Here is a 13,783-nt window from a genome sequence, read left to right as displayed (position 1 = left end):
TAGCTTTTGCCTTGGCAGCAGAAACTTCGGCTCTCAGTTCGGCCTGGCTCTCCCAAAAGAGAGGTAGTAAAAGAGTGGGGGAGAGGCAGGTGGATGTGGGTTGGTAACACTGTGGGAGAGCTGGGGCCAAACAAAGAGCCACCCAACCCACTCTCCCATTCCCCAACTGTGTGTGTATGTGTGTCTGTGTGTGCGCACCGAAGCAAGCAAAGCAATCAGCAGTCAGCGGGGTCAGAGAGTGGGGAATTGCTCTCGTGAGTGTGACTGTGCGTGTATGTGTGGGCAGAGGTGGGGGAGAGAAAGAGCCGAGCCGAAGAGAGAGAGCGGGTAGGATGCCTTGAGCCGACGCCTCGCCACCCGAACCACCCACTTTTATCAGTCAGCAAAAGGTCGTTCGGCACTGTGGTCGCTCCGCTCCGAAAAGCACCTGACTCGCCAGCTGCTGATAAGAAATCAGCGAGATCAGGTGCGACGTTACGCCGTTATGCCAGCATTCGTAATCAACGAAAATGATATGAGCACCGACGATCGTCTTTAAACTGATTGCATTCTAACCTATTCACTATCATAAAAACTTATGTTCTAAGATTTCGTTTAGGAGTACGATTATCATTAAACCCTTCTTATTTAATAAGTATTTATTTATTTTTAAGCTAACTTATAACAAATTTATTTCTATTTTCACTACATTATGCGTTCTATTTTACAAAACAAAGATCTTCTTAGAGTAACTAAAAGATTCAGCCACACGAATCCTTAGTATATCACTCATACGCAGTGATAGCCGTGTTGAAAAATAAACTTTTTATATGGTTTTACTTTCAATTTATAAGGATGATATAATTTCTAACTGCTGATATCTGTGTTTGAATCCTAATACTTAGTCAGTTCACCAAAAAATATTATTTCTTTAAACCAAATATTTGTACGGCTCACACGGCGTATGAGTAATTTCTAGGCTGGCTTAAGATATATTGCGTAACCAACCACATTAAAAATCGAAATTATTCGATTACCTAATCATTTACCATATAAGCTCAAGTACTAAATCTAAAGCAAACTCAAAACACCCCCTTGGGAACCTACTTTATAGCGATCATAAAAACTGACGCGATTACCAACAGAAAAATATCGATCGCCCATTGGCAACCGAGATGCAATAGTATCGATACACTCGCATCGATTAGAAACCGTTAGGCGCCAATCACAATTATCGACGTTATGAAAACGAGTAAAGCGACCAAAGCAAAGCAAGGCAGCAAAACCCAACCAAACTCGGCTAAAACAAGCCGAATCGAAACGAGCTAAGTCGAGTTGCCTTTGTTTGTTGGTCGGGCCCACTAAAATAGTTCAGGAAATGATGAAAGAAGGAGTTCGAGCGGGGAGGAGAGAAGAGGGGATGGTTGGGGGGATATTAAGAGCATCGTGGGGCCTGAGCTTGGTATTGAGTTTTGGGCCTTTGGCTTGCGCCCGATTGTGTCCCAGCCTGGCGGCTTTCCACAGCGCAACTGAAAATACGAAAATGCGAGGCGGAAAAGCTGGCAACAACAACGCGCGCATGTGGCAGGGTTGCCAGAGCGCAGAGAGTTTTCCAGCCTCGTCGGCAGCGGCGGCAACTCTGGCCACCCGGCTGTCGACTGTGTGTTGGCCAGGCCAAAAGCATTCAGTACGAACTCTGCACTTCGCACAACAAGACGCCAAGCGACCAGCGACGACGACGCCAAAGGCGCTCGGCCAAAGCCACAGAGCCCGAGCAAAAACTACGTAAATTTTCCACAGCCATTTTCCCCATTTTCCCAGTCGAACAAGAGCGGCAGCAAAAACATCGGTCTGCCTGTGTGTGTGTTTTGTGTGTGCAATAGTGAATTGTTCTTGGCCCAGGCGATCGAGTACCCCGCATAAGCCCTTTCCCCCAATCCCGCAAAAATGTGGAGCTGGGGCTAAGGAACACCGCCAAAAACCCCAAAACAAGCTGCGACTCAGAAAAAGGCGCCAAACTAAGATTACCGCCAGCCAAGATTACCTCCTCAAGACCCCGCAGGCAACCATGAAAATGTGGACCGAATCCAATGTGAGTAGATCGTGATAAAATAAGGTTTTATATCTCAAGTACCCACCTTGATCTTCCTCAAAAATATTTGCCATAGATGGAATATTGTCTTTGCTTAATCTTTGTTTAAGAATTAAATTAATTTCAAAGAGATCTTATATAATTTAATCAAATTTTCAATCTAAATTTATATTAACATTTTAACATTGTCATCTAAGAGTAAGTACGTTTTAGAAATCTGTGACTCTATTCCAAGAACAAATAAAATGTTTTTAAGAACATAAATTCCTTTACATAAATGTGTACTAATTGAATATCTTTGAAGCCATTAAATGGAAATCATATAAAATTATTTCGACCAACTCTTGTATGGTCGAAATTCCAAATATGTAGTTTCTTAAGCTTGAAAATACAGTTCCAGCACTTATGGTCCTTAATAATGCTATACCAATATGATACTACACTATTACCAATCTTCCTAATATGTATGACCATGTATGATATGATTGCATATAAGTACATGTGCTTTTGCCATCTGAGGTGCATTCGCTATCTTTGTTTTGATTCTTGAGTTTCTTCTATCGGCATTTATGTTTTGTGCGCGTGTTTCTTTTGCCGCTTACCGGCGAAACCAATTGAAAAGCCATTTGGCTACGGCCGGGAAATGCTCAATGGATTGGTCAGGGGTGCGACGAGGGGGGTGCTGCAGGGGGGGTCCAAAAGAGGGGCCTCCAGCACGCATATCCATGTGGGGCATTCGTAGTAGGCACGCACAGCACGCGTCGTCAGCTAGCCATTTTCCTCGATTTCCCCCCTCCGAATTCCCGATTCTCGATGGCCGATTCCGATTCGATTTCCATTCCCAAGTTGGGGTCTTGAACCCCCTTCCCCTTCCCCACTTCCTACAGAGCCCCTCGCAATCGAAGCCAAGTAAACAAAAGCCAACAACAGCAAGGTTTTTTCTCTGCTCTCTTTGTTTTCTTTCTTTATTTCTACCGCTTGCAGCAATTAAATGAAAGTTTTTGTGATGATGGACGACGAAAAGGGGGCGGTGGGTGGTGGTAAAGGGGGGGCCATCGGAAAAAGGAGGCGTAGAAGCCGGCGAGCAAAACAAAAACTGCAAAAATGTCATACACGTCGAGGGATGGCAATCGCCTATTGGGCGGGGATGCGGTTGGTTTGGGGGCGTGTAAAGTGCATTGGCATTTAAGATTCGTTGCAGGCATCGCTTCCAAGTTTCCCAACAAATATAACATGAAGAGAGGGAAAGAAATTTATTGAAATAAACTTGACCCACAATTGGCCAAAGTGTTTGACGATGGCAGATATGCTGACTTTGAGAAAAATGTTTGGGGCATGGAATTTGTCAGGTGGCATTTTATGAAGGATTTTATTGCATTCTATAAATATATAAGGTATTCGAAAATGTTTCACTTTTTTACAAAGTTTAGTGACAATAATTCTGTTCAGTTTTTAAATTATTTTACACTGACGTTTACCCAACATACTATCCAAAATGTAATCTGTAAAAAATCTATTTGTGTTTTAATATTTTTTAAAATTATAGGTTTTTAAAGATTCTTTAAAAATTTCATAAATAACAAAAACTGTATGAATAGTTATAACAATTGCTTTACTTCATGGGTTTGAAGTATTATCAATTGCCAACCAAAATTTGGTATCAATACTAATTTTAAGATAACTCTACTTTGTTATTCTGAGTTTAAATAACCAACCCGTGAAGCGAATAAAACGTGGAATCTTTGGTCTCCCTGTGGGAAAGTCTGATGTTTAAAAGTCAACAGATTCGCTGCCGCTCCACATAAATGATTAACCAGGGCAAAGGTCGTAAAACGGTAAATCAACAATAAATACACTTTCCACTCCCCTCTTACCAACTCACGCACACACCCACCACACACACACACACACTCACTGGCAAAGGAATCCACTTGTCCTTGACACAGTGACGTACCAAAGTCCGAACGTTGTATAATAATAGCATCATGACTTGCGCTTGTTCCGCTCCTTTGTGGGCGGGGGGCGGGGCACCCCATCAACTCATTTTCATTATCGGTCCCATGCAAATGCCCGTCGCATACCTTAGGTCAGTTTCCGTATCGTAAAAAAAGCACAGGCCATGCCAGGCAACACAATCTCTTGGGGAGTGGGGCAGCAGCAGCCGGCGGCGGACAAACCCTTTTTCCGAGCTATAAATACAGGCGAACATCTCTAAGCCGAACCGCAAGCATCTGATGAATGAACAATTGGCGTATCTGAGAGTTTCGAATTCAAATTCGAGTTCTCATTTCATTACAATAATATGCTATGAGTGCTTATAGGGAATTTCAAGTGTTTGTTTTAGAAATACTGCTTATAAAGAGCTCTTCAGCAGCCATCTATGCCTCTGTACCCCTCAAATGTGTCAATTAAATTAAGATACCTTTATTAATAAGTTATTTTTAAAAAGTATTATTATGTAAGGTATTAGGTTTATTTTAAAAATCGCAAATGAAGTTGCTATTTGTATCTTTGTTATTATAATAATATTTTGAGGTAAGCTAAATAGACCTTCCATCTAGTAAAAAGTTTGTTTATTTTTTTCAAAATTGCAAATGAAGTTGGTACTTGTAGCTTTGTTATCATAATAATGTTCTTGAGGTAAGCCAAACAGTCCTTATATCTAGAAAATTTGTCATAAAAGTAATTAAATGGGTATAATCTTTAAGTATAATCTTAAGAATTAGTAAGGTTAAAAAAAAATTATGGGTTAGAATAACGATATTCGAGGAACATAACATATAAAAGGACTTTTCTTCACATTCGAGTTTCAGTTTGTTTTAGAGCATGCAAATTGGAATTGTAAAGTTGGTATAATGAAATTGGTGTTGTTACACAATTTATTTTTCGAGTGACTTACCAATTCGACATAGTGAAGTTGGACTGTATAACGGTTTTATGCGTATTTACCATTACGCCTCCAATGGGCAATACAAATGGGCAGTGCTGCCTCGGTCTCTGCCGCTGCTGCTGCTCTTCTTCTTGCTCTTGCGGCTGGCCATAATTTATTGGCCACTTGTTTCTAAGCGACGGCAGAGGCAACCTGCCGTCATGAATGAATGGAGGTGAGTGAGTGAGAGGGGGGGATGGGGCAGAGGGTGAGTGACTTGCTCAAAGAGTGAGTGAATGCCACTCGCTAATAAGCATCAAGAGCAGACACAAAAGGGCAAAAGCAAAAGCAACAGCACAGCAAAAGCAAGAGTCAACAATAACCACTGCAGTGGGAGGGAAAGAGAGGGAGGCAGTAGGCCGGCAGCACGTGCTAAGCACATTTAACGACAACTACAACAACAACAAAGAGCGGCCACAAAAACGATTAAATTAAAAACCAAAACAAACTAAAGAAACGGCGCAGCGCAGCGCCGTCGACGTCGCCGTCCGCAGTCGCGTCGCAGTCAACGCCAACGCCAACGCCGCAAGGAGAGAGATACAAAAACAATGTTGAGTACACAAGGCACACACAAAAATAAAAGAAAACAATAAAAAAAGGCAACGACAACAACGAAGGCAGCGCGCATAATAAACGTCAATTTAAAAATGCTAAAGCTCGCGACGTCGACTGCGCAGTCGACCCAAGCCGGCGACAATAATAATAATAACAAAAAAAAGAAGGAAAAAGAAAAAACCAAGGGAATCGCCGAAAGTTAAGAAGTAAACACAGTCACACACACACAGCGACACACGAAGAGCAATAAAAAATAACCCTTTTTCCGGTTTTTGTTTTGCTTTGCAGTTTCTAATCAAGAGGAAATACATGAAAGCGGCCAAAATGCCGCTACTTTTTGGGGTTTCGGATTGGGGGCGGTGAGATTTCTTTTTTGGCATTCATCATTTAGCATAGGGCAACACCGCAATCCTTTTTATGTTGTGCGAAACAGCGGCACAAAAGGGAAATTGGTATTCGAATGGAGTGTTGATTTGGTGAGTGGAACTCAAAAGATACAAAGATACGAAAAGGAAAAAAACCAAAGAAACTACGAATACCTTCCATAGGAGAATATAAAATACAAGCATTTATAATTCAACTATAGGAAGGAATCATTATTTATAAGACTGATTTTACAAGGGATTTTAATATCTTTTCTATAACTATCTTTGTTAGTGGTTCCTAACCCAACAAACTAGTATATTAACACCTTACCCAACAAATTATAAAATATCTAGTCCCAGCATTCCAGTTTCACTAGGAATGATACATACATTTAGGAACTCTTATAATAAATGGCATTTGCGATTAGATCAGCTGTCCGTGGCGTTCATTGAGCACTTTTTCAAAGCCAAATATTTACTACGAGTCACACATACCGGCACGCGAGCATTCACTATCAACCCACGCCGATTATTCAGTGGCAATAAAAACAATAAAAATCATCTCTCAGCCATTTACATAACGATCAAAACAAAAGCCCCCAGCTGATTGGGATTGGATTGGGGTAGGGTCGAAGTCGCATACTCACATCCACGTTCGATGCCGGGCATCATAAATAATTTCGATTTGACTTATATTATTAGCTAAATAAATATGAATGAAAAAAAGAGCAGTAAAAAATAAGGCAGACGGAAGCAAACAAACAATCGACGGCCAGCAAGAGGCATGAAAATTGAATGAGTGAGTGAAATGAAAGACAAAGTGGCGCCAACGTCGACAGCGCTGCTTGGCGTGAGAAAACCCATTCAAATTGTCAAACACAAATGTCTACGTAATGATCGGCCCCTAATAAATGACAATCGAATGGGAATGGGAATGAATGAATGAAACCGAACGAGAACGAAAGTGCGATTCCAATTACGACACCAAAAGCAGATCGCATGGGGAATACAAATGGTTCAGGGGAGTAAAGAAGTCAAGTGCTCCAGATACTGTCGGTAAAACGGAAAAGAGAAATATCAGTTACTAATATTGAGGGACTTGAGTGCCCATCGAATATATTAGGGAGCTCCCAAGATTTGTTTGCATTCAGTACTCGGGCTAAAGAAACTTCTTCCAAATCGAAAAACTAATATGAATACTTGGCTTCTTTAAGCTATAAACCAAATAGTACATTTCACACTTATATTGACATTTATCTGTCACCGCGATATCTTTTTAGAAACGTAATATTGAATCCGCCAAGCTCTCTATACAGAAATTCTCAAAGTAGTAGATCAGTAGTATTAGCAGTAGAATATAGCAGTGTAATGCTTCCATAGTAGTAGTTTATAGTAGTAGTAGTAGTAGTATTTTTATTATATTACCAAAGCTAATGTTGTAATTTAAGTTAAAAATTCACCACTGAATCTGTGTCAGTTTCATAGACTTTAAAAATGCTTTCTGCTTTTTTTTTGAAAGGTCTAAATAAAAATCCTTAGTAGTGATGGACTTTGAGATACCAAGTTAGGCTGTTCAAGCTTTACATTATAAGATTGTTTTATTAGTTGGGTACCCACATTGCATTACATATCTTACATTATTGGTTCTTAGAACTCAATTCCTTGGACAACACGAACTTAATATCGAGTGATTACCGTGATCCTAACTAATTATAAGGCTGTTTAGTCAGCTACCAAAGCTCTGCTAATGTGGATGTCTCCTTCCGTCACGAAAACAACATGTGTACATACTTACAATGTGCAGCATCAGACGGCCTCAGTCTGAGTTGACAAGTACGCCGAGTCCAAAGTGCTCCCCCTCTATAAGGAGTGGGGTCTTTTACCAAGTGCAATGGCAACGGCGACGGCCAGAAACAACGAGACTTGCTCTCCACGCCACCCAAAAGGCCCGCCCCTTTTGGACCACGACCACCCAACCCTTTGGCAGTACGAAGTGGCGTATCAAAACAAAAAAGGCGACGACAGCGTTTCACGTTCTGAGCACAATTAATAAATTATAGACGGCAGAGGAAACGGCGGAGACCAAAAGGCAACAGCAGCGCAGCGGCTGAGGCGGCGACTGCGACTGCGACTGCGGCAGAGGGTGGGGGGTAGGGGGAGACAGAGTCACGTGTAGAGCGGCGAAGCAAGTGATCAAAACAAAAACCGACAAAAAACGAATTTATCATTACAACAAGCAATAAAATTAATCAGCAATTCAAAAACTGCAAGTGGCTCGTTTGTTGTTGTGTGTGGCTGGTGGCTGTTTGTTGTTGCTTGCCGTCTGAGTTGTTGCGGTTGGTTTAATAACCCGAAAATAATCGCGGGCGAGCGACAGAGATGCCAATAGTTGGCTCGAAGGAGAGGCAGCAGCAGAGGCAGCAGCAGCGGCAGCGGCAGAGGCAGCGACGCCGGCAGAGAAACAGATGAAGTAGAGCAGACGTCGTCGGCGTCATTAAAACAACATAAAAAGTAATAAATAAATATGAGTACGGCCGAGAATAAGTGAGTGTGTGTGTGTGTTTGACAGGGAGAACGAACGACCTTCAACTTCCTGCCCTCTTACCCCTCTTAGCGACATAGACAGATAAACGAAACGGCACAGTGGTCGCTCGCAAATTAGAAGCTCTTAAGTATCTCTAGTGTTTTTATTTGGCCAAACCAAAACATCTTCGAAGGCCTTCTTTTGACTTCATCAAACTCGTTTGAACCCAGTGTGTTTAGCGGTTGCGAGGGTGATAAACATTAATAGGTTTGGCGGGACTTCCCCTGTGTATTTAACGTATTGTATTGCTGTTTGCCAATCTTGTTTGACAAAGCTACTACCTCCTAAAGTTCTCGTTCTCCGAATCATTATTAACTTTTTTCCGAAAAGGTACAATCAAAGTAAGAACTAGGACATGTTATACATATAATCATATATTATTTATATCATAAATAGTATGTAAATGGAATTGATTACCTATCTCTATCTCTATCATAAACTTGCTTATAAGATATTTCCTATCATTATAAAATATTGTCATGCTAATAACTTTAACTTCTTATATTTTAAAACATCGCTATTAATAACAAATATCTTTTTTTGAAATAATACAAGTAAGATTTAGAAATTTTAAAATGTTTTTTATTGTTCTTTACTATAGTAAAGATTCCTATAGGAATATCATTTCTGTTGAAAGGGTATGCGAACCTTTTAATACATTTTTACAAAAGAAATTATACCTCTTCAAGGCATTAAGCATAACAGCATGAGCTAAATAAAATATCAGTTTAACAACAGATTATCCGAGTTGTAGAACATAGACCTTAAATTATCTTCCGAATTCCAATCTTTAGGATTTATTTTGTAGAAAATCCATAATACGCTTCAGTTCTAATCACGCAGAGCCCACTGTAGCTTAGGTGATGTGTGAGGTGGCGCTACCTGTCCGCCTGTCGTCTGTCAGGCGATGACATTGATAGCTTTAACTGTAAACGCTGCAAGTCGAAGAGCTGCGACAGAGCGAGAGACAAATATACACAGACGGATGGCAGAGGCCAGTAGTCGGTAGCCAGAGCGAGATGGGGGACAATCGGCATAAATTAAAGGCGACATGCAACATGTGAGTCTGCCCCGTCGCAGTCTCAGATTTTTGGCTGCTCTGCGGCGCTGCCAAGAGTTTTGCATATATGCAAATCGCCCGCACACACAATCCCCGGCCGACAAAAACAACACACACACAGATACACACAGTCATCCGTTTCGGGATTGGGGCAAATGCACCTTGCAACGTCGCGAATTCGAACTTGTTTGGAGTCGCCTCGAAGAGAGCGCTCGCGTCAGTCGCCGAAGAACTTCAAAGCCAGCAGCATGTTGCATGCCATGAGCAGAAAAAAGCACAAAAATGCAAAAAAATACAAAAAAGTCATAATAAAAACTGAACAACAACCGCAGAGGCAACACCATCCAGCATGCAGCATGCGGCATCCACAATCCCTGGCAGCGGCAAATTAAACTAATAAGCGTAAAAGGAACAGCGAACCGATTGCAGCGCTGCAACTGCGGTGCCGACGACGACGTCAGCGCCGGCAGCGCTGCTGGAGCGCAACTCTTGGACTGTCGAAATCCATTATAACCCCAATCGGCAATCGCATTTCTTCCTTCGAGTGGCGCGGTCGTGGAGCTGCAATCGGTCGCCCACTCCCTCTTTATTTCCCAATTACACTCCCCACTTCCAGATGCACTGCGAGAAAATGTTTAGTTTTAAGTAGTTGTAATTACTCTTAAACTAAGCTTTTGAATTTCCTATTTGAAAACTTCAAGAACTATGTTTTTAGCAACTTTTTTTGATCTTTACTTACCTGGAGACTTTCCTTGATTTCGGGCAATATGATTTTCTGTCAATATATTATAAAATTAAAATATTTTACTAATCCCAGTTAAGAAGGTTTAATTTTTATGAAGAAACATCTTAGAGAAGAAGCTGAAAACTATTAGAGAATTACTTTAAAAAAATATTGACAATCAACAGAAAATATTTCTGGTTTCTCAGATAACTTGTTCCTTCTGTAGATAAGTGGTTAGGAATCAAAAACATTGGAAGCAAACAGAAAATACTTATAATTTCTAAAAATAGATTTGTTTAATGAAATATATTTCATATTTAACCAACTTGTTACCATTTTGTATTAGGAAACTTTACAGGTAATGTCTCCTTAAAGCACTCGGCGATCATTTAATTTACCTCTTCGAATTCCTAAAAGTTACAAAAATACGTTTTCCAGTGGGTTAAATCATAAAACTGAAGTTGCATTGATGCTCTAAGCGTCCCCCTTCACTTTTCCCCCGGCGCAACGAACCAAACCGAACCGAACTGAACGTAACCAGCTTTTGGCCCTGGCCAAAACTCTAATCCGACAGGGACAACTCGGACGGGGCATGGGAATTGGCAGGGCTAGGGAGATTGGCCAGAAGGTGGGAATGGGGAGGGGGACAGGATGCCAAAAGGGCGGGGGAGAGGAATCATGCTAGGTGGGTGGCTGCAATGCGAGCTTTCGGAAATTGAAACTGGCATTAGAAGAGTGGCAGTGAAAACCAGCATTCGTAAAACAAACTGAATACTAAGAAGCTTAAACACACCAGTTATAGTACCCATCTTTCCCAGAAGATCATACGATTGAGTGCATCCTTAGTTCAGCCTAAGCAAATAGAAACTGGTATTTAACTGTTATATAATTTTATTGCCTACTTTTCGGTGCAATTAGCTTGAATAGAGCATTCTCCTAATTCTAAAACGATATTATAACCAACAATTAAGTTGTACCTCAAAAACTATTTTAACTATCACTTAACTATTAATAACCATATAGTTTTCTATCCTCTATACAAATATTTGCTATTCACTATAAGCGTTCTCCCCGTAGTCAACGAATTCCAACGAAATTCGGTATAAATATGAAGATCTATTCTCGTGATCCCCAAACCGGTGACCCAGAAACCAAATGAAAGAACACTTAATCTAATAAAGGAACGAATGCAGCGCCAATCAGCCAGTGGGTAATCCCAATACTAGCAATTTCAGGCCATCTCGATTCCTGGCTGCACCTGATCTCAGTTATCAATGGTACACAGCCCCAGGAGAAGAGATCATATATAGCTATACCCACGGAACCGATCATTTCGACAGTCGCAATTCCTCGCTAGCGGTCGGGCAAAAATAGCCAGCGCCTCCGAACACAAACATTATTAATGCCTTTGTTGTTGTTTGGATAAGTTTTACTCAATCGCATCGAGTCATCATCATCTTCCCATCCAGTCGGCAGTCTGCAGAGGCGATTCCGATGGAGAGAGCGAGCTAGTCTCCAAAAATATAATGCCAACAACAGTGCGCCGAGCACAAGGCCAACAGCTGGTCGCTCTGGTCTTTGGGGCCCGAATCTGAATCTGAATCTGCGTCTTCATCGGCATCGGCATCAGCATCCAACATCTCCGTGCTTGTCTCGCGGCCCCCCTCACCCTTCCTCCACCCAGTCCCCCTTCGCAATCCCCATCTACGTCCCTGGCTGGCATCGCATCCATTCCGTTCGCTCTGTTTCGGCTCGGCGTTCCACATTCACATCGACATCCACACAGCAACATATCCATACTGAAGACCGCCAAACCTGCAGCACTTCTCTACCCTATCCCGTGGGTAGGGAGTTATTATTTTAACCATTAGTTTGCAAATTTACTAGTCAAGCCATTCTGTACTCCAGCTTAAATGTCAAAGATGACTGTCTTCAGATCTGATCATATAACAAATGTGGTATACCATTAAAAATTCTGATTACCAATCCTTACTGTCCCTGATCAGATTTACTTTTGCAAAGAGAATTACTATATATTTAAGTGTCCATCCTTTCGTCTTGATGGTAAACTTAAAGTTTTCGACTTGGAAACATGAATATTTAGATTTTAAGACCCACATTTAGGGCCGTTTTCTCATTCGCATGTCCAACAACATATGTTAAAACCTACTTTTAGTTAAACATGCAAACGGAAAAAGGTTCCTAAAAATATCTCAACTTCATGCAGGATCTAAAACAACGGAGGTATTTGAATACGTTATAGTTATTCGAGAAATGCATGAACATCTAGGTTCTCCTTCAGTACTCCAAAAGATCCCTTAGTCAGTTTGCAAGGGTATTTAAAGCTTCGGCTGCACCGTTTAAACCTCCTTTTTGCTGATATTTCGAGTAACTAGCACAGGCAACAACAACAACAGCAGCACCAGCACCGAACATGTTCAAAGTTTCTCGGATGCGACAGCGACAAGCGGCAACAAAAACAACCAAGAGCCGCCTCCGCCACACACTCGCATAAAATTTTAATACAAAAATGCTGCCAAACATTTGCCCACCCCCGCAACAACGGCAACTAAAGCAGTGGCAGCGGCAGCGGCAGAGACCATTACGCAGGGGCCCCTTTCTTTCTATCCTCCTTTCTTTCGGTCGGTCGGTCGGTTGGGTCGGTTGGGTTGGTTGGGCTGGTCCGACCTGACACTCAACTCAGCTCAACTCGCCGTTCAGCAATTTCATTTCAACATGCTTCTAACAGAGCCAGAGCTCTCGGCTCTGGTCCACAGTTCCAGTCCCGCAGCCAACAGATCTTGGTTCGCTTTAGCAAAGCAAAAGCATCTTAAATTTTTCTGTTTCTGTTCGCCTCAACCCTCCATCCACCATCCACCATCCGCCATCCACCATCCTCCATCGCCCCCATAGACCCCGTCGTCGTCGTCGTACTTTATAGTCGTACTTTGTTGGTTTTCTACCCACAAGTCTTTCTCTTTTTTCGTTGTCGCTGTACCCAGAGCCAGAGCCGGAGCCAGAAGAAGCACAGCACAGCACAGCCCAGCACAGCACAGGCAGGGGCAAAAAACCGAGGGAAAAAGAATTTTTTTTATAGGTATTATTTCGTTCCCACATACGACGCGCCGAGGCGAACGACGGTCGGTCGGTTGGTTGGTTGGTTGTTCAGTCCCACAGTTCGACGGTGGGACTATTCGACGGTCGAAATGAACGAAACGAGAATGAGTGGGGGATGAGAGGCAATGAGCGGTCGGGGGAGGGAAAGGAAGGGAAACGGCAGAGGCCGTGACAGCGTCAGCGCATGTACATATAAAACCCGATACTACGTCAGCCAGGGTTGCCAGGGTAGATGGAAAAGCAATGGAAAAACATTCCGTTTAAGAATTTTGCAGCAGAGTTTAAAAACAATCTCTTAACTTTTAAAATTAAAAAGGAAAACAGCCTTCGATTATAAAAAAATGTGTTTAGCTTTTATTATACCTTTAAAGCAAAAGA

The 13,783-nt window shown here is 41.9% G+C and overlaps 1 protein-coding gene across 1 annotated transcript in view; it reads left to right on the top strand.

The window, feature by feature from the left end:
* Positions 1-1,694: 1,694 nt before the first annotated feature.
* The window catches only part of LOC119548656 (RNA polymerase II degradation factor 1), a 39,957-nt gene continuing 27,868 nt past the window's right edge, over positions 1,695-13,783 (top strand). Inside the window, exon 1 of the mRNA XM_037856071.1 lies at positions 1,695-2,071. Coding sequence (XP_037711999.1) covers positions 2,048-2,071 — 24 coding nt within the window. The 5' untranslated portion in view covers positions 1,695-2,047. The remainder of the gene's footprint in view (positions 2,072-13,783) is intronic.

This window comes from Drosophila subpulchrella, chromosome 3R, assembly GCF_014743375.2.
Source record: "Drosophila subpulchrella strain 33 F10 #4 breed RU33 chromosome 3R, RU_Dsub_v1.1 Primary Assembly, whole genome shotgun sequence".
Taxonomy (NCBI): domain Eukaryota; kingdom Metazoa; phylum Arthropoda; class Insecta; order Diptera; family Drosophilidae; genus Drosophila; species Drosophila subpulchrella.
The sequence above is the reverse complement of the archived record's forward strand: the minus strand, read 5'-3'. Positions and strand labels throughout refer to the sequence as shown.